The sequence below is a fragment of the Callithrix jacchus genome, chromosome 5 (genome assembly GCF_049354715.1).
Source record: "Callithrix jacchus isolate 240 chromosome 5, calJac240_pri, whole genome shotgun sequence".
In the NCBI taxonomy this organism is placed as follows: Eukaryota; Metazoa; Chordata; class Mammalia; order Primates; family Cebidae; genus Callithrix; species Callithrix jacchus.
The window spans coordinates 137,486,758-137,508,975 of NC_133506.1; the positions used below are offsets into that span (position 1 = coordinate 137,486,758).

A 22,218-nucleotide genomic window follows, 5' to 3' on the forward strand; every position below is an offset into this window, starting at 1 on the left:
ATTACATCAAATTTACAACCAAGAGAGCATCCTCGTGCCTTGTTATGTGGCAAAGTTAAAAAAAAAAAGGCCCAGAAAATCAAAGGAATTACACTACAAAGTCAAAAACTGCTGAATGCATGTTTCTCTGAAAACCAGAATACAAAACGGAAAGGAAAAGCCCAGCGGTACCCAGGGCAGCCCACTCCACCCAACCTCCCCTCACCTGGAGGCACAGGCACAAGGGTCAACAGGTGGCTCCCAGCAAAGGTGTCCTCCCACCTGGTGAGTTAGAGAGGAAGGTGTTAGGTTTGAGGCAGGAAAGAGGAAGAGAAAGAAGGCAGGCAGCCTTGGCCCTCCAGGAGCCGGGAACCCGAGCTTTAGGTTTCCAACACCAGATGGGGCTGCTCCCTCTATCCTCCACTCAGGTTCCCCCTTCCTCCCAGCTGGACAGATACCAAAGTCCTGGCCCAGGCTTGGACTCCAACAGTGGGACAAACCAAACATATCCAGTTCTACACACATTTCTATTTTATTATGGAAAAGGTGGAAATGCCACCTTCTCCACAACAGCAACCAGTAAAATTTATCCCAAAAATAACTCGGTACAAAACAGGTCTGTTTCAGAAATTAAAAAAAAAAAAAAAGGAAAAAAAAGCCTTTACATGAGTTTTTAAATCCTATTTTAAAACATAAAAGAAACAAATCCATTATTGGCCGCACAGCCCCAGCCACCACTCCCCAGTCAGGGAGCAAGAAGAGACGCCTGGGTCCTGTCCACACGGATTTGCCGGTCTGTTTAACTGGTGTCCATCTGAAACACAGAGGAGAAAGCGGCTCGCACTCAGTGAGGACTGCTCCCCACTGGGGCTCTGACCAGGCCCCCAGCCGGCTCTCCCGGACTCACTCTTGCATTATAGGCGTCCAGCTGGGCGTCCAGCTCCTCTGCCGAAAGCTGCTGCTTTGAATTCCTGCCGGCGCCTCTGCCTCTTCCCCGGGCACCTCCACGGGTGCCTCTCCGGGTGCTTCCACCACCACCAAAGCCTCCAGCGCCACGGTTTCTAGTCATGCCGCCTCTGTTTACGCTAGCAAGGAAAATGGAACTGTTCACAAACCTGGAAAGACCCCAAGGGCGATGCAGCCACACCCCAGGCCAATCCCTTCCCTAGAGGCCCCACAAGTCACCTCTGTGCAGGTCTCCGCTGTGTATCGATCTGTGATGTGACAAGCTGAATGTTCATGGGGCGGCCTGCGACAAAGAATACAAAAGGACACGTTCTGAGAGGCTCTGAAACCAACCCAGCTGGCACCACACCCTGGTCTCCATGCAAACACTGGAAAGGGCCTCTGTGCATCTCAAATGCCCCCGACAAGGGAAATGGCCTGGAGATACTGGCGGGAGAACAAAATGGCAAGGAAGCAACCCCACCAACACCTCCTCACTCCTTCTCAGTCTAGACTAGGTGGGCTGCTTGCTGAGGTGTTGGGGTGCTCGTAGGTGGAGAGGTGTGGGTGACCTGACGAAGAAGAACCGGTACCTTTGTCTTTACGACTACAGCCCCGCACTCAGAGGTGTACTATGGCGGTTCTGAGAAGGCTTCACAGAAGTGAATCTTCCGGAAGGAGCTGAAGGAGGGGAGGGATGTAGCTTGCTGGATGGGGGTTCACAAGAGGTTGGTCCAGATGTGTGGGGCAGCATGAGAGGTGGCAGATGGAAGAGAGAGACAAAGGGGCAAATGCAAAGTGTCCTCAGCCACAGGGGTACCCCATATTCCTACCTGGACAGGTGCCAGCCCCAAACTCCACAAGCCCGACAGTCAGCGTGGGTCCCCCCGCCCACACTCACCATCCAGAGGGACACCGTTATACTGCTTCATGGCTTTCAGGGCGTCTGCCTTCCGCTCAAAGTGTACATCTGCTGTTCCTAAGCTGCGGCCAGAGCGGTCATAGTGCACAGCTGCCTTTTTCAGTGTTCCAAATTCAGCAAAGAGTTCCTGGAGTTGCAAAGAGCAGTTGTCAGAAGAGCAACAAAACTGTGCTCCTTCTGGTGGCCCAGGGACAGGCCCTGGAAGCGTGAGCTGTTTTGGGGGTGGTTCCCTGGGAGGCAGGGCAGTGGTAATGGGAAATGAGGGAAGGGCAGGGCAGGAGGGACAGCAACTTCCAAGAGCGCCTGGGTCTGAGGGCTCCTGCCATTGAGGGGACCTGACAGGTGTACCACGATGCAGGTAGAGGAAGTCGCAAAGCCCACTAGAAAGGGGCACAAAATTAAGCCACTATCCTCTTCAACAAAGGAAAATTTACAACACACCCAAGGGCTGTTCCAAGAAACTGTAAAGGCCAAGATCAAGAGCAAGGGAACTGGTCCGGTATCAGACCAGCTTGAAGGGCCTGTTGACTTGGGAACCCTGACCCCAGCCCCTCCCCCAAAGGCAGATTCTGGCTCACCTTTCCCTCTCCTCCTACTCAAGCCTGCGGCAAAGTCTGAAGTCAAGCGCTGCCATGGAAACTGCCCTGACCTCAGGCAGGCTGGGAGTTGGAGAGGGAACCCAGAGTGTGGGGATACTCCGGCCGCAGGCACACAGCGGGAAGTGGAGTTCACCAAAAGCGGTTTCCAGTGGATGCTAGAAACCACCTTAAAAAAAGTGTTGAGACACTGTGAGTGCTCACTGGCCCTGCTCTGTCCTCCCAAGGCAAATGGCTAGGCTGTGGACAACTGAACCCTGCCCAGCCATCTCCAAAACTGATTCCCAAAAAGCCACTTCTTAACCAGAAAACAACTTTAAATGCCGTTGGGATTCAATTTTTCTTTCTTTCTTTTTTTTTTTTTTTTTTTTAAAAAAAAGCTTTAATGAGTTAGAGAATCAAGTCGCTGACAGGACATGGGGGCGGGGAGTGATAAAACCACAATTTACAAGGTCTTTTTAAGACAATACTCAAGTCAAACAGAGCTAGAAAAACACACAGGCTCCCTCTGCTTTACAAGGTACATAAGGAAGATTCTTTTTGTCACATTAACCCACTAAAACAGGCACTAAATTTAAAGCACAAGTGGGCTGAGTCTAACAGCCAAGAACCACTCACATTTGATCAGTCTTTTTCTCTGTTAGAAACTGGAAGCCCTGGCAGAGGATTTTCACTCACAGAACCCATATTCAGACTAAGAGCAGCAGATCCTCAGGCTAGGCTAGGCTCGCACCTGCCTGCGGACTGACCCTGGCTTTACTGGCGCTAGGTCTGTCCTGCAGCCCTTCAGAGCTGGGAGGGCTCCCTTTGCCAAGGCGGGAAGGGGACTCAGGGCCACATCCCCCAAAATATGATCCGTCCTGTGCAGGGCGAACGGGTCACCGAGAAGCCTTAGTCTCTTACCTGAATATCGGCATCTGACACTCCAAAATCCAGATTGGACACCAGCAGTTTCCCACCCGTCTCCACGCCGGCACCACCCCCGAAGCCACTGTCGAAAAGATCGTGCTGCCACTTGTCAGGAAGCTGTTTTGGCTGAAGGAAAAACCACAACAACAGCAGACCTGTGAGTCTCAGTCCAGGGCTTTCCCAGTCCTCGCGGCGACCCCGGACCCTTCCTCTTCCCGGCCTGAGAGGATCCGGCGGAGATGAGGCCGCCAGCGCTCCCTCCGGCCGCTAAAGCAGCCCCAGGTACGAGGCCGCACGGTCCCACCGCGGCAGCACAACTTCAGTTCCCTTCCACTAACTTCCCGCCGCTGTTGCCGCGCTCAGCTACCCCTCCGCTCACGCCGCCACGAGGTCCCGGCGGCCGGAACAAAGGGTTGAAAAGGGTCTCAGCCTCCGGGCCGGGCCCGGAATGAACGACCTCGCCCCCGCCCACCACCCCCTATGCGCCCTCCCACACGCACCCTCCGGACCTCCGGGCGGCCGCTCCACCAGCCCTATCAGCCAGCCGGGCTCGGCCTTCGCCGCCAGCCTCCCCGGCTTGCCCTCTCCGGTGCGGCCGGCCTCCACACTCACCCTGCTGTAGGGCGCCGGTCGGTTCCTCCCGCCTCCGCCGGCCGCGCCGCGGGCGATGGCCGGCCGGGTCCGGATAGGCCCGCCGCCTCGATTCACTCGCGCGGCGGCCTGCGCCCCGCCGCCGCGGCCGCCTTGGGAGCCGACCCGGCCGCGGCCCCGGCCCCCGCCGCGGCCTCCTCGCTGGCTCCGGTTCAGTTTAATGATGTCGTCCAGAGACATGTCCATTTTGTCGGCCATGGCGGGCGCGGAATCGGGCATCGGCTCGAGCCCGCGCGTCAGCACGCCAGCACGTCACCTCCGGCGCCGCGTGAGGCCTTCCGGTGCTACGGCCTCGGAGCGGCTAGTGATTGGCCGCCTGCGGACCGCAGCGCGCGCGGGACGGGGAGAGACGGGGAAGCGCGTGCGCACTGCCGCGCGGGACTCGGCGGGCGCTGCTGAGGGAGCCGGGCCGTGACTGTGGTCGTTTTTATACCTTCCCGCGCGGACGTCAGCGCTGCCAACGGAAGGGCGGGCAGAGCCGTGCGTGATTAGGTTGGCGAAGGTGCGAGGCCGCAGGGGGTTGGGCGGCGGTCGTTGGGAGTGGGGCATGCGCTCCCCTCCCTCCCCGCCTGCCCCGCCCTTCTGCTAGGGCTGGGGGCGCTGCGGGCGCGGCGGGTGTCCGGGAACCTGCGGGGGTCCTTGTTTCTGCGCCCGCCCGAGGGCTGTGCGCTTGGCTCGGGGCGGGATCCTGCGGGAGTGGCCTCAGCGGGCTGCAGCCGGTGCAGACCTGCTGCGGGTTGCTTTTTGGTTTTTGAGCCGGGGTTTTTGGTCTCCACCTGCAACCTCGAAGTCTCCAATCTCACATTTGCTAGTCATATCCTTTACAAGTTTTGGTACGGGCCCGGCGCGGGGCTCACGCCTGTGCTCCAAACTTTTTGGGAGGCCGAGGCAAGAGGATCGCTTCACCCTAGGAGTTTGAGACCAGCTGGGGCAACGTAGTGAGACCCCCATATCTAAAAAAAAAAAGTCGAAAGTCGGGTGTGCCATTGCACACTTGTAATCCCAGCTGCTTGGGAGGCCGAGGTGGAAGGATTGCTTGAGCTCAGTGAGGCCAGCCGGGCAACATAGTGAGACACTGTCTCTTAAAAAAAAAAAATTAGTCGGGCCGGGCGCGATGACTCATGTCTGTAATCCCAGCACTTTGGGAGGCCGGCTTGAACCCGGGAGGCGGAGATTGCAGTGAGCCAAGAGTGCGCCCTTGTACTCTAGCCTACACGACAGAGCAAGACTCCGTCTCAAAAACAAAAGAAAAGTAAAATAGAAACGGCTTACGATGTTCCTAGGCTGGGTTCGAATTCCTGGGCTGGAGTGATCTCCTGCCTTGGCCCCTTGAGTAGCTGAGACTACACTGTGCCAGGCTTATTCCTATTTTGGTGCCTAAATCTTCTAGTTCTGCAGACTAAATTAAGCCTGTCATCCTCTTCCCTTCGGGTACAGGCTCTGCTGCCATGAAGGTGAAGATTAAGTGCTGGAATGGCGTGGCCACTTGGCTCTGGGTGGCCAACGATGAGAACTGTGGCATCTGCAGGATGGCGTTTAATGGCTGCTGCCCCGACTGTGAGTGTCCCTTCCGCTGTCTGCCTGCTGGACTAGCCTCAGTGGCTCCTGTTAAATATACTTGCAGGAAATCCCCACATTTTCCTTTTTTTTTTTTGAGATGGAGTTTTGCTCTTGTTTCCCAGGCTGAAGTACAATGGTGCAATCTTGGCTTGCTGTAGCCTCTACCGCCCAGGTTCAAGGGATTCTCCTGCCTCAGCCTCCCAAGTAGCTGGGATTACCAGCATGCACCACCAAACCCTTCTAATTTTGTATTTTTAGTAGAGATGGTGTTTCTCCATGTTGGTCAGGCTGGTCTCAAACTTCCAGCTTCAGGTGATCTGCCCGCTTTGGCCTGCCAAAGTGCTGGGATTACAGGCGTGAGCCAATGCGCCCGGCCCCACATTTTCATTTTCATTTCTTGAAGAAAAGTTGATAGAAAAAAAGCCAGGTGGTTGGAACCCAGGTCAGTATAAAGATCCTTTCACTGCATTTGATAAGATGAAACTCAGCTGTGAAATACATGGCATTAAAAAGAGATTAAACTTTTTACTTGAAAGGTCTCAAAATTGAATGGCATAGGCTGGGCCTTATGGCTCACACCTGTAATCCCAGTGCTTTAGGAGGCCAGTGGGTGGATTGCTTCAGGCCAGGAGTTTGATACCAGCCTGGTCACCATAGCAAAAACTTGTCTCTATTGAAAATACATAAATATTAGCCGGGCATGTTGGTGGGTGGCCTGTAATCCAAGCTACTCCAGGCTGAGGCAGAAGAATCACTTGAACCTGGGAGGCGGAGGTTGCTGTGTGCCAAGATTGCACCACTGCACTCCAGCCTGGGCAACAGAGCAAGACTCAATCTCAAAAAAAAAAAAGTTGAATGGAATAAGGGCATTCCCTTTCCAGCACATTGAAAAACGGCAAATCATGTTTCCATATTAGCTTTATTTTTTGTGCCTAGTGATTTTTTTTTTTTTTTTTTTGAGATGGAGTTTTGCTCTTGTTACCCAGGCTGCAGTGCAATGGCACGATCTCGGCTCACCGCAACCTCCGCCTCCTGGGTTCAGGCAATTCTCCTACCTCAGCCTCCTGAGTAGCTGGAATTTACAGGCACGCACCACCGTGCCCAGCTAATTTTTTGTATTTTTAGTAGAGATGGGGTTTTACCATGTTGACCAGGATGGTCTCGACCTCTTGACCTCGTGTTCTACCCACCTCGGCCACCCAAAGTGCTGGGATTACAGGTGTGAGCCACTGCGCCCGGCCATGACTAATGATTTAAAATTTTATATCTGATGCATCTTCCCACACACTTCAGCCATGTGTCTTTTTACCCACCACTGTTGTACATCTGGCAGTTTCACAGTCATTCCTGCTTCTTGTTTCACCAGCTGTCCCCAAATGTCTTTTTTATGGTTGAGTGGTTTGAGCCAGGACTCGGCTTTTATTTTATTTTTTTTTGAGACAACGTCTCGCTCTGTCGCCCAGCTGGAGTACAGTGGGGTGATCTTGGTTCACTGCAACCTCTGCCTCCTGGGTTCAAGCAATTCTCCTTCCTCAGCCTTCTGAGTAGCTGGAATTACAGGCATGTGCTAACCATACCTGGCTAATTTTTGTGTTTTTAGTAGAGATGGGGTTTCACTATGTTGGTCAGGTTAGTCTCGAACTCCTGACCTCACAATATGCCTGCGTCAGCCTCCCAAAGTGCTGGGATTACAGGTATGAGGGACTGTGCCTGGCCCAGGGCTCAACTTTTATTTATTTATTTTAATTAATTAATTAATTAATTTATTTATTTGAGATGAAGTCTCGCTTTGTTGGCCAGGCAGTGGTGTGAATTGCAACCTCCACCTCTCAGGTTCAAGCAATTCTCCTGCCTCAGCCTCCCAAGTAGCTGGGATTATAGGTGCTCACCACCACACTGGGATAATTTTTGTATTTTTAGTAAAGATGGGGCTTCGCCATGTTGGCCAGGCTGACCTTAAACTCCTGACCTCAGGTGATCTGCCTGCCTTGGCCTCCCAAAGTGTTGGGATTATAGGTGTGAGCCACCACACCTGGCCAGGACTCAACTTTTCAACATTAATCCATTTCTTAGCCCTGTAATCTACAACCCCCTCCTCTATCCAACTTTAACTTTTTCAAGACATTTGACTCTCTTAAAAACATGGTATGTTTCTTTGCAGGGTGCTTTATCTTCAGGCTTATCACATTTTTTCTTTATAAGTGTCTTGTGCATTCTCTCTGTCCCCAGTAAGTTCTGTAAAGTGGAGATGTTTGATTACATTTAGGTTGAAAGCAGAGTTTTACACCAATGAAATGGTTTTTCACGACACCAAAATGAATGTAAACCAGAAGCAAGGGCCAGGGCTTTGCCCAGGGAGGATAGGAAGAACTCCCCAGAGGACAGTGGGGAATAGGGAGTGCTGAGAAGCTCCTTCTCACTACCCCAAGTAACCAGGTGTATTTTGGTGGGGCCAGGTGAATGCCCATATTGATAATAGAGGCTCTTTTTTTTTTTTTTGAAATGGAGTCTTGCTCTGTCACCCAGAATGGAGTGCCATGACACAATCTCAGCTCACTGCAACTTCTGCCTCCCCGGTTCACGAAATTCTCTTGTCTTAGCCTTCCAAGTAGCTGGGGTTACAGGTGCACACCACTACACCTGGCTAATTTTTTTTTGTATTTTTAGTAGAGACAGAGTTTCACTGTATTGGCCAGATTGGTCTCACTCCTGACTTTGTGATCTGCCGGCCTCAGCTTGGAATTACAGGTGTGAGCCTCCGTGCCCGCCATTTTTTGTTGTTTCTGTTGTTGTTCTAGTGACAGGGTCTCACTATGTTGCCCTAGCTGGACTTGAACTCCTGGGCTCCAGCAGTTGTCCTGCCTCACCCTGCCAGGTAGCACACCACCACAATCGTCTGGGCTTGCTTTTTGTGTGTGTGAGATGGAGCCTTGCTCTTTCGCCCAGGCTGGAGTGCAGTGGCGCCATCTCGGCTCACTTGCAACCACCGCCTTCTGAGTTCAAGGGATTCTCCTGCCTCAGACTCTGAGTAGCTGGGATTACAGGAATGCGCCCCCACGTCTGGCTAATTTTTGTATTTTTAGTAGAGACAGGGTTTTACCATGTTGACCAGACTGGTCTGGAACTCCCGAACCCAGGTGACCCGCCTGCCTCAGCCTCCCAGAGTGCTGGGACGTCAGGTGTGAGCCACCCTGCCCAGCCTTTAGTGAGTCAGTTTTAAGGCACAGTGTTTGACAAGTCTTCTGTGCTTTCCATAGAGGATAAGCAGCCCCAGGTTTCTTTTGCTAAAATTGAACTGTGAAAAATTCAAAGTGACTAAGTTCAACAAAGACCCTGGGAGCCGGAGGCTGGTAAACAATGAATCCATTCCGCATCCCAGAGGACTCTGGTAACAATGAATGTTGCCCAGAGGTATTTTAATTTAAAAAATGCAATCAGGGAGATGGGCAGGTCCTCTAATGAGTCACCGTCAGTGCCTCAGTGCATCCTCAGACTCATCAGACACCCCAGGCCAGCTTCACGTGGCAGACACACTAGAATGAAGCGGCACCTTTGTCCCAATTAGCCTTCCCCCAGGACTTGGTGTGGCCCAGACCCCTGTCCTTGACAACTCTAATTTGAAAGAGGTGATTTCAAGCAGAATTGTGCTGAGGCTAGAAAGCCCCCATGGGCGGGTCCTCCTGGGGCTGGGAGCCGGCTTGCTGTGGGGCTGGTGCTGCCAGGACTGGGGCAGCTGAGAGCTCCAGCTCCACAATGCCAGGCTGACCCTGCTGTGGGGCTAAGGCTGGGACTTGCTGTGCTCAGCTGGCTGCAGCTGTTCCATGGGGTCTTCAGGTTCTTGGAGATCAGGGATGCTTGTTTCTCTTGATCATTGGTGATACAAGCATCGAGCATCCTTCTCTGTACCAGGCCCTCTCCATGGAGAGAGCATTTCTAGGTGTTTGCGCCAGTGCCCGCAGCCTGTGCCTGTCCTGGGAGGCAGAGCCCTTTGAGGTAGCAGATGAGAGATGGATGCAGTGCTGTTCAGCTGGCAGGGCCCATCCACAGCTGCCCATCAGCACGGTGTCTCCAGCCCCCGGGCAGCACACCCAATCCTAGATGTCTAGGAAGAGTCTTCTGGGTCCCCAGGCCCCACCCCTCCTGCCCTTGATCAAGAGACCTGTTCACTACCCAGATGGGAGTCTCCTTGGTGCCTTGACCATTCATATGACCTTCTTGGCATCACAGATCAAGTGTCTGCAGATGGGCCCCAGGGCTTGTAGGTCGGACAATGCCCTTTTTCCCCAGTCTCAAGCACAGGGGAGACATGGTGGGCTAGGCCAGAGCTCCTTGTCACCGCCTCAGATGAGTGCCTGCTGCAGTTGTCCTGGGTGGGGGCCTCCTGTCTTGGTCATTGCTGCTCTTTGCCTGGGGGCAATCTAGTCAGGAGACTGATTGGGTAACTCTCCTGATTTCGGCTTTTCTGAAACATGAGAAACTACACTGCCCAGGGTTCCTCCCTGCGCCTCTGCCTGACTTGTCACATGCTCTGTGTCCAGCCTGGTCACGCCCATCCTCTCTTCCCCCCCCCCGCCCCCCTGCAGGCAAGGTGCCCGGCGACGACTGCCCATTGGTGTGGGGCCAGTGCTCCCACTGCTTCCACATGCACTGTATCCTCAAGTGGCTTCACGCGCAGCAGGTGCAGCAGCACTGCCCCATGTGTCGCCAGGAGTGGAAGTTCAAGGAGTGAGGGCCCAGCCTTGCCCTCATTGGAGGTGGCGTCCTGAGACCCCTCCTCATGCTGGCGCCAGTGGCTGTAGTCGCTGTTGGGGACAGTTCTCTTGGGCTGCAACAAGGTGGAATGAGGGCTGGAGCTTCGTTTTTTTTTCCATCACGATGTTGACACTTTTATCTAATAAGTAAAACTCATTAAACTACTCAAATCTTGCCGGAGGCCTTTGGGTGCCTGTGTTCTTGGCATATTGATGCGGTCTCCATGTGTTTTGATATGAAAACTCATGAATAAACATCTCTGTGAAACACTGCCAAGGCCCACATCAAATCCTGAGTCACAACTCTTAAGAGGAGAAAGAGCAGGATGAAACAGGGCCTGGGGCATGCTCTTGCCTGCTGGAAGCCTTGCGGTGGCCCTGGAACCCTTCCTTGGGCTCTGAGTGAACCTGGTCATGCACAGCTGGCAGCTACTGTCTCCAGCTCATGGTCCCTCCAGACTGATGGCCACCATCTCTGAGTGGGCTCCTGTTCTCTCTATCCCTTCTCTCTCACTGGGACTGATGGCAGCTCCTCATTGGGGCTGGGCCCCTTGCAGTGTAGGTATTGATGTCCTGACACTGAGAAGTATGTCCACACATGTCTGAGGGTCCCCTGCCTAGGGAAGGGTGGCCCAGCCCCAGGGTCTGAGGCTGCTTCTGGATGGAGACGGCACAGGCTGTGTCCAATAACCTAGGGAGCCCTTGGCATGCACAGGGCAAGTGCCCCATGCCCAGTGTGAGCCTCTTGACACGCTTCCTTCCTCACAGCACCCTGGGGACTAGACCAGAACTCACCAGAAATCTGTGTCAGAGTTCCCTAGAGGGGCAGGACGTATAGGATAGACCTATCTAGGGAGGGAGTTTATTGGGAGAATTGACTCACACAATCACAAGGTGAAGTTCCACAATGGCCATCTGCAAGGTGAGGAGCAAGGAAGCTGGTCCAAGTCCCAAAACAAAAGTAGGGAAGCTGACAGTGCAGCCTTCAGTCTGTGGCCAAAGGCCCGAGAGCCTCTGGCAAACCACTGGTGTGAGTCCAAAAGTCCAAAAGCTGAACAACTTGGGGTTCGTGGTTCAAGAGCAGGAAGCACCCAGCATGGAAGAGAAATGGAGGCCAGAGGACTCAGCCAGTCCAGTCCTTCACGTTCCTCTGCTTGCTTGTATCCTGGCCACACTGGCAGCTGATAAGATGGTGCCCACCTGGATTGAGGGTGGGTCTGCTTCTCTCAGTCCACTGACTCAAATGTGAATCTCCTTTAGCGCCACCCTTACGGACACACCCAGGGACAGTACTTTGCCTCCTTCAGTCCTATCAAGTTGACCCTCAGTATTTGCCATCACACCTGGGAAGCATGGAACCCTGAAACACAGGTGTCAGGGCTGCAGTGCCAGTGCCTGTCCTGAGGACATATCTAAAAGAAGACGTGACCAGGACCTGGGGGGAGCATGAAATGGTGAGGGCACAGTGAGCTTGAATGGCACCTGCCAGGAGAGTGTCCAGCAGTCCTGCCTGGTGCCCCGCAGAGCTTCTCCTGGCCGCTCTGCAAACTTCTACATCTGGCCAGTGCTGGGCAGGCACCGAAGTCTGGATCTGGGCATGGGTGCCAATACTGAGGAGTCAGGATGCTGGCTGGGACCCCCACAGGGGCTGCAGTGACGCAGGTGAGAGGTCTGTGGCCCCAGAGCTTCCTGGATGTTCTCTGGCTTGGGTTCCCCAGGCTTGGTGGGGGCAGGCCCCTGCCTGCCCTCCTTCCTGGAGTGCCCACTGTCTCCTGGGAGATGGAGCCTCTCCTAGGGAATGTGCTCTGCTTCCGTCCTTCCTGGCGCCTCCTCCTGAATGACAGGATATGCAGGCTCAACTCAACCCGCTGTGGCCAACTGCCTGCCTCTTGGCTTCCCAGCCACCTGGATTCCTCCAATTCTGTGATTCCTGGGCACAGCAGGGGCTTCTCCTGGGCCACCTCTGCTCCCTCTCCTGCATTGCTCCGCCATCTGCCTTCCCTATGAAAGCTCAGGGCCCTTTTGGGGTACTGTCCGGTCGAGAGCATCAGTCTGTGTGCCCTGCCAGACAGGCCCAGAATTCTGGGGACCTCTGAAAACATCCCCCAGGCCTCTCTGCTTCATCCCTGGAGCAATTCCCCTTCGCGCTCTGCCGTCAGCTCCATTTCCTGCTTGACCGGACCTCCGTGTCTGCTGCGTGAATGAAGAAGGTGCCAGGCACACCTAGGTGGAAGGAGCTTCCAGGCCACCGGCCCGCAGGGGCAGAGCTAGGCAGGGAGGGGCCTCCAATCCTAGGCCAGGAATCCTGGAGCTCCAGTGCCTCATGTGGCTTTCCTGAGGTCAGTGCCTGGCCTTCTTGCCCTGCTCCCAGAGGACCCGGCCAGTAGTAGCCCTACTGGTGGAACCTCCCCCATGGGCATGAAAGATATGAGGGTCCCAGCAAGCCGCGCGGACTCTGATGCCTTGGGCCAAACTCCGGCCAAGAATCTCCCTTAGGGTGGGAGAACCCGCCCCCTGGGCACTGTGCGGTCCTCTCCAGCCTCAGGAATACTGCGGACCTCCTGGGGAACGATTCCTAGGGCTGGGCGCCCTTGGGCCTTCCCCTACTCCCATTGAAGCCCACCCAGGCCGGGTCTGGAGGGCGCGAGCGGTGTGGGTGGGAAGCTTGAGGGGGCATCGGGCTTCCACCAAGAGCCAGACCTCTGTGCCGTGCTCACTCGCGGTGCTGGTTCCTCTGGGATGGAGAGGTGCGACCAGTCCTCCGCGCGCGGGCTCGCTGCACCCCCAGCCAGCCCGCCCACCGGGGCCTCGGCCCGCCCCCGCCCCCGCCCCCCCGCAGATATAAAGGCGGCCCAGGAGGTGGCTGCTCTGAGCCTCGACGCCGCTGCCTACCGGTCCGCAGCCCCATGGCCCGGCCCGCGACACTGGCAGCTGCTGCTCTGGCGCTGTGCCTGCTGCTGGCGCCGCCCGGCCTCGCGTGGTACAAGTCAGCAACGGGGCGCAACTCCTACTCTGTGGGCCGCGCTGCGGGGCTGCTGTCTGGCTTCCGCAGGTCCCCGTACGCGCGGCGCTCCCAGCTCCACAGCGGGGCGCAACCCCCGGGCCCAGCCGGCGCCTCCCTCGAGCTGCACCCCAGGCTGCGGAGTCTCGTGAGTCTAGTGGGCCAGGAGCTGTTGGGGGGGGTGCGGCGGCAGGACAGGGGTTGGGGCGCGGCGGCCCCTCAGCCTCCACCCACCTGTCCCAGGCCTTGTGCGTCCAGGACGTTGCCCCGAACCTGCAGAGGTGCGAGCGGCTCCCCGACGGCCTCGGGACCTTCCAGTGCAAGGTGGACATCTTCCTGTCCCTGCGCGCAGTCGACTGCCGCGCCCCTGAGCCCGGACCCCAGACCTGGACCTCGCCTGGCACCAATGGGGACCCCGCCCCTACCGTCCCACTCCGGGATTCCGGGCCCCGCCGGGTGCGGGATGGCGCTCCAGCTCTCCCCTACTCCGCCCACCCTGCAGTTAATGGTAAATAAATAAATAAGGCTGCCTCGGAATGAGGAGTGCTGAATGATAGGCAGTCGGACCACGAGGGGTACCGGGCCTGGAAGTCCCCAAACATGGGTAGGAGAGGGCATCGGGGTGTGTGGCAGCAGGGCAAAGTTGGCCTGGGCAGCCCAGAGGTTTTCAGATCCCCCCGGGTGAAGCTGGCCAGGACCCATGCCTGGAAGGACCCCAGCCCAAGGTGAAGGCGAACCTAGCGTTGTTGTTCCCTGGGGGCAAGTGCAGGGCCACTGCTGGCACTGTCCCCAGTGTCTTCACCCATTCCTTTGCACCCACACTTGAGAGCCCAATCTGTGAGGGCACGGGCTAGAGCCCCTGGCTGCCTTCCTCTTCCCCCATCCCTTCTGGCCAGGCCAGGTCCAAGAGAGCAGGGGCAAGAAGAGTTGGGGGCCTGAGCCCTGGCTCCAGAGGCCTGGAACATGCCTCTCAGAGCTGAGGGTGGGAGACGGGTGGGTTCTCCCTCTGTGGTTGGGTCTCTGGTGTGGGCCCTGACCTCCAGTGCTGGTAAGGGAACAGGGCCAGGCCCAGGCAGCACACTTGGGGCCTTTCCACCCTCCCCCAGCCTGGGGCCCAGGCAGCCCCTGCCCCAATCTTGGGGGACTGGCTGGTCCCTCTGCTCAGGGGACCCCAAAGCCCAGGGGTTGAGGGGGAGCATTGGCACCACCCCACTCCTGAAGGTGGGGGCCTGGTGGGACCAGGATGGCCTGCCTGTGCTTCTCACACCTTGGCTCATGGCTAGGAGAGCAAGGTGAGACACTGCCTTCCTGGGCTGTGGGAGAGCCTCGGGTGCACCTCACCTCCGGCTCCTGTGCTAGGTGGTGAGGTCGACCTTACAAAAGCAGAGGACAGCGGAGGCTGCCATAAGAGCCTTGTTGGCCTCTGGGCTGCTCCAGGCGGGCCCTGACAGGTGCAGGAAGCAGAGATCCCATGGCCGCTGCAGGGTCAAGGAGCCTCCACCCTGGTTCTCCTCCCTACTCTAGCTTCCCTTGCTGTAGGGGGCAGCCCCACACTTTGGAGGGCTGGAGGCTGGGGTTCCACTCACTGCCAGGCTGCCCGCTGCCCTACCGGCTGCTGGGTGCATTCTGAGGGCATGCCCTCTCCCGGCTGTCCCTCGTGGGAAGAAATTGGGGAGGGTGCCTGCCCTTGTGGGGATGTCCACAAGGGCCAAGAGGCATTCCTTGCTGGGTGGGTGGTTCCCCAGTCCTTCCCAGCAGGGCGGGGAACCGCGCACAGCACTGCCACCAGGCTTTATTTGGTTATACCAAAGAGATTTACATTAGCCATTATATTCAAACAGAATGGAGTCCATAAGGAGAGCCAGGAAGCTGCCAGGGAGAAAGGCAAGCACGTTTTCCAGGTGGCAGGACACTGTGTTGGGGGGTGCCAAGTGGGAGGTGGCATGGTCTGTACCCAGAGAACTAAAGGGGTGACCCTGGTCACTGCTCCCTAAAGCCCTCTGTTCTGCATTTCCCACCACAGCTCGGTGGGCAGTCAGTGTGGCCTCTGTCCAGGTGCTGGACGCCCTCTCTGAGCAACTTCACTGAAAGGGCAGAGAGCCTGCTGTGAACCAGGTGCCTTGAAAGCAGGCAAGAGGCAAAGTCCTCACCAGCCTTTCCATAGCCAGGCCAGTTAGAGAGGGCGGCCCAGAGTCCTATGGCAAATGCAGAAGGTGCAGAAGCAGAGCAGGGTGAGGGCTGGCCAGAGCCTCCACCAGGTCAGAAGCCACCATCTCACTCCCCCAGGGGCTGGGCTGCCTGCTGCCTGACAGCCTCCAGGAAGGCCAGCTCCTTGGCTTCTTTCTTCTGGTTTCGCGCCTCATACTCCAACCTGGGGGGAGGGCAGGGTGAGTCTAGTGGAGGGCGCCTACGAGGTGGCTCCAAAGTGTCCCCTGCCAGCTTCACCTGTTGGTGATGATCCTCTGGACAATGAGGTCTGTGGTGAGGTCGCTGCCACTGTCAATCTGACGGAAGATGCCCCTTCTCTTGGGCTCCTGGGGTCCAGAGAGGAGGAGGGGGATGAAGGTTCCTGCTGACCTCCCTAGGACCCATCCAGTGCCCTGTCCCAGAGAGAGACCAGCACCCAGGGTCCCGTGGGAGTGGTGCAGTCAGAGCAGCTGTGGCCACTGTGCCTGTTTCCCAGGCAGGTACAGTGAGGCATTAAGTGGGAAGTGCCAATGGCAACCCCTGTGCCCAGCGAGGGCCATGACCTGCCTGGTATGGGTCGGAGCCATCCCTGTCCGGTATAATTTCTGTCTTTCCGTGACACACCAGGTCCACCTGGAGAAGGAGGGGGGTCAGGAGCCCTCCCCAGGGAGGCAGCCACCGTCGCCACCCACAGCCCAGCACAGGCCCCGGGGTTAGGAGAGCTGACCCTGCCCATTCCTCAGCCCAGGCACCTCCTAGGCCCCACCTAGGAGCCCACGGCCAGACGGCACTCCCAGCCCATGCGGAGCCTCACCTTGAAGTGACTTAGGAGCTCTGCTGTGACTGCGTATGGGGCCCCAATCACCACTTCTGACACGTACTGTGGGGACAGTGGGCAGAAAGGTTTGCTTGGTCTCTGCTACTGTTAAGCCAGGGCCAGCGGGTGGTGGGAGACAGTCCAGACATGGGGCAGGGCTGCCAGTGAGTAGCAGGGATGGGCTGGGCTGGCTGGGGACCCCTTGGGCTTCTCTGTGAGTCGAGAAGGAACAGCACCTGGAGATCTGGCCACCCCAACTCCTGCCTCACCAAACAGGTATGGGCAGGTGCCACAGAACTCGGAGTGCTGGATGTGGCCCTGCCCTGGTTCAGGGAGCCCTTGGTGGGGAGATGTTGTAGGGATGTCCCCCCATTCCTGGGCTGGCTCCTGGCCCCCACTCACCCGGCAAGCCAGCACACTCAGGGTCCGCTCATGCAGGTTCATGATAGGGTAGTTCTTCCCCTTGTAGTGATTGACCTCCTGTGGCCAGAGTGATGCTGGCTCAGCCCAGAGACTTCAGGTGGACAGGGTATGACCCTTCCCTGCTGTCCCTTGTGGGAAGAGGTCGAGGAGGATGCCCGCCCTTGTGGGGATGCCCAGACAGGACAGACCTGGACCCCAGAAGCCCATGATCACCCCCCAGGGTCTCCTTTGACTTCACCTCAGACCTCCTCCTCCCAGAGACCATCTGCACCCAACTCTTAGGGCCCCCTTAAGGGCCTATCAGCTACCCAGGGGCCCAGGGAGCAAGAGGGCACTGGGCAGTGACCTGGTCAAAGTGCAAGCCAGCTATGATGTAGGGCCTCTCTGCCAGCCTGTGTACCTTCTCCAGGAAGTCCACATGCCCAATGTCTGTGCCCAGGTTAAGAAGTAGCTGGGAAGGGGATGGCAGGGGGCAACTCCCTGACAGCTGGTGCCCAGGGGCCTCCCACCATCCTCCCTCCGACAGCTCGTGCCCAGGGGCCTCCCGCCATCCTCCCTCCAACAGCTGCTCCCCTGCAACCCAGCCCAGTCTGGGGGCTCCAAGGAGTCAAGTGAGGCCCCTGGGTCCCACCCCACGTGGCACACATAGGGAGCAGTAGAGGTCCAGAGGATACGGAACAGGTCAAAAGCGCCAGCCACATAGATGACTGTCTCCCCTGGTTGGGGCTCTTTCCCAGAAGCAAACTGGATGATCTTCTGGGATGTCTGCAGAAACTGGGATACCCCAGTCCAGGGGTTCCGCCCCCCAGGGCACTGTAAGCCGAGAGAGGGAGCAGGTTGGCAGGGGAGGCCTCCCAGGTGCTGCCCTTGCCAGGTCACCAAACCCTCAGCTGTTGCCTGCCAGCAACCCATTTCCAGGCAGTCACCTCGGGCAGGGGACACACTGCCAGGCCAGGTAGCAGGTGGGACTGTGGCGCACCCACAGCCATAGTAGGCACCACAGCTGACACCACCTCAGCCCAGCCACTGACCGCCAGGAGGAGGCCCAGAACCGGGTGGCCAGTGCACACAGCCCTTGGGAGGGACCTGGCACCCTGAGACCACCCTCTGGTCACCTGGGAGGAGCCTTCTGAGGAAAGTATGTCCCCGGCGGGTATCGGGTGACGGGGCTACAAAGGGAGAAAGGACCCGGCCACTTGGTTAGAGGCCACCTGTCCACGGGCAGTTCTTGCTCCTCCTCCAAACAGTGGCTGCTGTGACTGGCCAGCCAGTGCCACCACCTGACTGCCCTCCCTCCCAGCACCCATCAGTCGGCTGAGCCTGGCGGTCACTGCTGGCCAGCAGGGTGGAGGGTGAGGCTCTGGGCTGGCCTTTCCCCAAGGGATGGCTGGGACAGGCGGCTGAGGGTAGCCTCTGTAGCTGTGTGCTCAGCTCCCCTGCATGGCCACACTCACCTTGCCAAAACTGTCTGCATATTCCCGGTACTCAGAGGACATCTCCTGCACAGAAGAGCACAGCAGGGCTGAAGGGCCTGCCCTCCACGCGTGGCCACCCCAGGACCAGGCGGGGATGGGGAGTGTGGGCAGGAGGGCCCTGAGGGGGCAGGGAGATGCTCATCCTTTCCCATGGCGACCTGGACCCAGGGGCCTCGGGGATTCTGCCCCCTACTCACCTGGCTGCTGTGGTGGGCTTTAGTCACCAGCAGCATGCGGCCCACAAGGTCTGTGGTGGACACTCCCTGTGTACGCTTGCACTCTCTGGGGGACAGAGAGGGAGTGGGGTCTCTTCCTGGGGCACTTGCAAGGCTCTGCCTCCAGCTACCACTACTGGGGACACTAGCGGTCCCGCTGTGGCAGAACCTACAGCTGCCCGAAGACTGAGGATCCCCTCTCTGTGCAAGGCCACGACAAAACCTGGGCTGGGAACGTGAGGAAGGCCTCCATTCTTTTACTGACTGAAGGGAGGGATGGGAGCATGGAAAGGACCCTCACTGGGGCACAGGTATGCAATGGTAGGTAGAGGGCGGGCACTGGGGTGGTGGCTCTGCTCCTGCCTCCCTCATGCCCATGTCCTGCCCAGTGAGTATCTGTGGCCAAGCGAATTCCTGGCTGCAGCATCCCATGCAGGAGCCATTGGCCTTGTGCTCCCTAACGTTTGGTAATTGAGATATAGTGCCAGCTCCCCGGCAGTGCCAGCCACATCCCCCAAGCTCCACAGCCATCACCTCACAAAGCTGTGCCTTTGGAGCTTTGGGACCATGAGTCTGCAGCACCAAATGGCGAGGGCCACCAGGTGCACCCCACAATGCTGCCCCCTTCCCTCAAGTCCCCAGGACTCAGACGCTCCATTATGGGCTCCCAGGAAATAGCAAAGCATTAGCTGGAGGGAGCCCCGTGCCCAGCTCCCTGGACAGCTGGGCTCGAGGTAGAGACTCACCTGTACCTCCCAGCCTGCTTTACCTCCTCATAGGTGTCCCGGCCATCTACAGTCAGAGTGATGTCATCTAAGCAATAACACACAAGGACATGGATCCTTAACCCAAAGCCATCAGGACCTTCAGGGCCCAGGACCCTCCAAGCCCCTGGCCTGCTCTAGTGTCCATGTGCCCATTTCTAGGTAGTCTCAGATCCTCGAAGGGCATGGAGGCTCCCTGTCCCTGGATGTCCCACCAGCAGATCTGATCCTGAGCCACCTAACATCCCCAGGACTCCAGGTCCCATCCCCAACACTCACTGCCGTGAACACAGAAGTCACAGTTGTATTTGTCCAGAGTCTCTAGTGTAGTGACGTAGGGGGCCGCTGGCACCACCTCATCCACCCACTTGATGGCCTGCACCATCTTGTATCTCTCCTCCTGAGTGAACACCGGGGGCCCCTTGTGCTTGGCAATCTCCTCTAGGAAAAGAACAAGGGGGACACTGGGGACCCCAGCCCACCTGGCCCCTTGGATAGGAGGTCGCTTCTCAGCCCCCAGCTGTAGCCACACATGAGGGCAGAGGGCAGGCTGCGTCTCTTGCCAGTCCTTAGCCCACTAGTGCTGATCAACTGGGTGGCTCTCTCCCCCTTGAGAGTCTCAGGCAAAGGCAGGGATTCCTTCCAACAAGCAGGTGCTCAGCCCCTGAGGGGCTGGGACCCATGCTGGCGGTGGTGAGGAGCAGATGCCCCTTCTCTTGAGCTGGGACAGGAAGTGCAAGATGGGAAAGGCATTAGGCCATCCTCAGCTGGGGCCGGCTGGGTGAGCCTACAGTGCCCTCCCCTGCAGCTATGTCCTGGCAAGGGAATCCCAGGTTTGCAGGCTTTCAGTCAACAGGCGCAACCCACAGGAGGGCTGTGGGGCAGTGGGTGGGCGAGGCTGCCTGTGCATACCATCAGTGTGCACGCCCACGATGAGGTAGTCACCCATGGCCCGTGCCTGGCGCAGCTGGTTGGAGTGGCCGTAATGCACCATGTCATAGCTGTGGAGAAAGAGAGAGCAGCTGGTCCCCATGCCAAGGGTGGGAACCAGGTAGCCCTATGGCTTCAGGGCAAAGCTTTGCTCCTCTGAGGACACCTTAGGAAGTGCTCTGAGAAGTTGCTGCTGGGAGCCCTGGGGCTGGGATTCGGGGTACAGGTGCTCAGTTCTCCACCCCACTGGCTTCTGGGCCTAACGGTGTGACCTCTGTGCCAGATCTAGAAAGGGTAGCAGCAGCAGGAATGTCAAGGCCTGGCCGGGTCCAGAGGACTGGTGGGTGTAGGACAGACCGGAACCCACTGAAAGCTGCAGGGCCCCGTGTCCCACACCTCTGAGCACTCTGTCCTTGTCCTATCCCCTCACCAAATATAAACTGCCCTGGGCACTCACTTCAAAATAAGCCAGTGTTAACTCTTGGCGTGGGATTGGATCCTCGACTGCCTTGAGAGAAGTGAAGAGTCCCTGGGGCCACCCCAAAACAAACCCAACCACAGAAGGTGGCCCTGGGAATCACTGGCCCTGAAGATCCTGTTTCCTCCACCCCAGTGGTCTCTGAAGCTTAGTAGACTTCACTCTCAGTGTGAGCAGCCACTGCCTTGCCACCTGGTTCTAGAGTTTTCATTCACAAATCTGGGTCTGGGAACACATTGACTCTCAAGCCCAAGGCTACACAGCCCTGCCACAAACTGGGCCCCACTGGCCTGGGTTATTTGCCTCTTCCTTACAGCAGCTGCCCATCCCCTCAAGAGTGGACGAAGCTGTCCCTGCCTCTTCAGGGAGAGATGTGACCCTGGCAGCCCCACACAGTACACAGAGCTGCTCCATGAGTGTCACTGCTTCCTCCCAGCATGGGCACCCAGCACCCCTGCCACAGTGCACGGATCCCCAGCAGACATGCAAGGTCAAGTCTGGTGGGCCCATGTACCCACTGGACAGGCTGGAGGGGAGGAGGCGTCAGAGGCTGGGCCAGTGGAGCACAGCCTGGAATGGGACTGGGTCTAGTCACTGCAGCCTACAAGCACATGGGGTTGGAGCCTGATCAGGGCAAGGTCAAAGTCCACTGACACAAAGCCACATTCCTTCTCCCAAGAGGTGACTCAGACAAAGAGAACAAGGTCCCGTTTTCTCCTAGGAAGGGCTAACCTTCGTGGCAACTCACGTGCCGTCCGTTAGGCATGTGAAAGGATCAGAGACAGCAAATTATCAGTAAAGGTCATCTTCCTTTCACTTGTTGACAACCCCAAACTTTTCTGAAAACAATGCCCTCTGTCTGGCAAGAGAAGGCCGATCGAATTCCAGACCCGCGGAGGAGGACCCAGGTCCTCCTCCCGCAGTTGAGACACTGCGGGTCTCGAACAGGCAGGTCACACCTGCTGTCCAGCTACAGGGGCGCTCGCCCAAGGGCCAGGGGAACCCTGGGCTGCAGCCGGGCAAGCTGGTGTCTGGTGGTCACGGAGAAGCGGGGAGGCCTTCGCTCCAGATCTCAGCGCGGTGGCTGCACTGGATGGGTCGTCGCGACCGGATGAGGCCTCCGCCACGGACAGACGGGGGCGCCCACGATAGGGCGCGAAGCCTCTGGAGCCCGACCCTCCCGGCGGGCGCGCCTCGCAGCCTGGCAGCCCCGGCCCACGCCGGACGCGGACGCTACCTGGAACGGGGGCCCGGTCCCCGTGTAACGGCCGGCTCAGCGCTCCGAAAAGAAGCCGGCCCCGGCGACCCCACAGCCCGCCCCGGCCCTGTGCTCACCAGCCGTCGCACCACACCCGCACAGCGCGTCTGCCCTCCGGGGCCAGCTGCTCTGCGCCGCCAGGAGCCCCGCGCCCATTCCGGATCATGGCTCCGCAGCGGCGGCGCAGCCAGCCTGGCAGCTCCCGGCGACTCCGAGCGCCGCCGCCCGCCTGGCGCATGCGCAACCGCCGTCACGCGGGCCTCACCCGCTCCTTACAGCCAATGGTGTGAGCCGCCGACCCGAGTCCCGCCTCCGCCGTCCCGGACCCGCGACGGGCACTCCGGACCGTGCCCCGCC

At 57.8% G+C, this 22,218-nt stretch overlaps 4 protein-coding genes across 12 annotated transcripts; 2 read left to right on the top strand and 2 right to left on the bottom strand.

The window, feature by feature from the left end:
- Positions 1 to 487: 487 nt before the first annotated feature.
- On the bottom strand, positions 488 to 4,227 carry ALYREF (Aly/REF export factor). Its single transcript, XM_035302133.3, has 6 exons — positions 3,964 to 4,227; positions 3,346 to 3,477; positions 1,826 to 1,973; positions 1,165 to 1,228; positions 887 to 1,064; positions 488 to 793 (listed from the first exon to the last, which is right to left on the bottom strand). The coding sequence occupies exons 1-6, from the start codon at positions 4,219 to 4,221 to the stop codon at positions 779 to 781; spliced, it is 795 nt and encodes a 264-aa protein (XP_035158024.1). The 5' UTR covers positions 4,222 to 4,227; the 3' UTR covers positions 488 to 778.
- A 136-nt stretch (positions 4,228 to 4,363) lies between these two features.
- Positions 4,364 to 10,488, top strand: LOC103793428 (anaphase-promoting complex subunit 11). Of its 2 annotated transcripts, none has more exons than XM_035302137.3 (3): positions 4,364 to 4,504; positions 5,440 to 5,559; positions 10,146 to 10,488. In XM_035302137.3, the coding sequence occupies exons 2-3, from the start codon at positions 5,451 to 5,453 to the stop codon at positions 10,289 to 10,291; spliced, it is 255 nt and encodes an 84-aa protein (XP_035158028.1). In that variant the 5' UTR covers positions 4,364 to 4,504; positions 5,440 to 5,450; the 3' UTR covers positions 10,292 to 10,488. The 2 variants fall into 2 exon arrangements, with proteins under 2 accessions (XP_035158028.1, XP_035158029.1); XM_035302138.3 differs by having other exon boundaries at positions 4,364 to 4,494.
- A 2,695-nt stretch (positions 10,489 to 13,183) lies between these two features.
- NPB (neuropeptide B) lies at positions 13,184 to 13,851 on the top strand. Its single transcript, XM_008997908.5, has 2 exons — positions 13,184 to 13,462; positions 13,558 to 13,851. The coding sequence occupies exons 1-2, from the start codon at positions 13,220 to 13,222 to the stop codon at positions 13,828 to 13,830; spliced, it is 516 nt and encodes a 171-aa protein (XP_008996156.3). The 5' UTR covers positions 13,184 to 13,219; the 3' UTR covers positions 13,831 to 13,851.
- A 1,239-nt stretch (positions 13,852 to 15,090) lies between these two features.
- On the bottom strand, positions 15,091 to 22,078 carry PCYT2 (phosphate cytidylyltransferase 2, ethanolamine). 8 transcript variants are annotated; one of them, XM_002806880.6, is made up of 14 exons: positions 21,939 to 22,078; positions 20,108 to 20,196; positions 19,475 to 19,636; positions 19,178 to 19,244; positions 18,414 to 18,498; positions 18,196 to 18,240; positions 17,857 to 17,910; positions 17,416 to 17,554; positions 17,088 to 17,170; positions 16,721 to 16,798; positions 16,316 to 16,381; positions 16,069 to 16,134; positions 15,760 to 15,848; positions 15,091 to 15,685 (listed from the first exon to the last, which is right to left on the bottom strand). In XM_002806880.6, the coding sequence occupies exons 1-14, from the start codon at positions 22,025 to 22,027 to the stop codon at positions 15,589 to 15,591; spliced, it is 1,209 nt and encodes a 402-aa protein (XP_002806926.5). In that variant the 5' UTR covers positions 22,028 to 22,078; the 3' UTR covers positions 15,091 to 15,588. The 8 variants fall into 8 exon arrangements, with proteins under 8 accessions (XP_002806926.5, XP_078231144.1, XP_008996158.4 ...); XM_078375018.1 differs by having other exon boundaries at positions 21,336 to 22,078; XM_008997910.5 differs by lacking the exon at positions 19,475 to 19,636.
- Between the last annotated feature and the right edge of the window lie 140 nt (positions 22,079 to 22,218).

Excerpts from the sequence above, each read along its gene's own strand:
- ALYREF (XM_035302133.3), bottom strand. The coding sequence starts at position 4,221 with ATGCCCGATTCCGCGCCCGCCATGGCCGACAAAATGGACATGTCTCTG. Across the intron at positions 3,478-3,963 it reads GACCGGCGCCCTACAGCAGG|CCAAAACAGCTTCCTGACAA; the intron begins GTGAGTGTGGAG and ends TTTTTCCTTCAG. Across the intron at positions 1,229-1,825 it reads TAACGGTGTCCCTCTGGATG|GCCGCCCCATGAACATTCAG; the intron begins GTGAGTGTGGGC and ends TCTTTGTCGCAG.
- LOC103793428 (XM_035302137.3), top strand. The coding sequence starts at position 5,451 with ATGAAGGTGAAGATTAAGTGCTGGAATGGCGTGGCCACTTGGCTCTGG. Across the intron at positions 5,560-10,145 it reads TAATGGCTGCTGCCCCGACT|GCAAGGTGCCCGGCGACGAC; the intron begins GTGAGTGTCCCT and ends GCCCCCCTGCAG.
- NPB (XM_008997908.5), top strand. The coding sequence starts at position 13,220 with ATGGCCCGGCCCGCGACACTGGCAGCTGCTGCTCTGGCGCTGTGCCTG. Across the intron at positions 13,463-13,557 it reads ACCCCAGGCTGCGGAGTCTC|GCCTTGTGCGTCCAGGACGT; the intron begins GTGAGTCTAGTG and ends CACCTGTCCCAG.
- PCYT2 (XM_002806880.6), bottom strand. The coding sequence starts at position 22,027 with ATGATCCGGAATGGGCGCGGGGCTCCTGGCGGCGCAGAGCAGCTGGCC. Across the intron at positions 19,637-20,107 it reads CGTGGGCGTGCACACTGATG|AGGAGATTGCCAAGCACAAG; the intron begins GTATGCACAGGC and ends TTCTTTTCCTAG. Across the intron at positions 15,849-16,068 it reads ATGGCTCCGACCCATACCAG|GAGCCCAAGAGAAGGGGCAT; the intron begins GCAGGTCATGGC and ends TCTGGACCCCAG.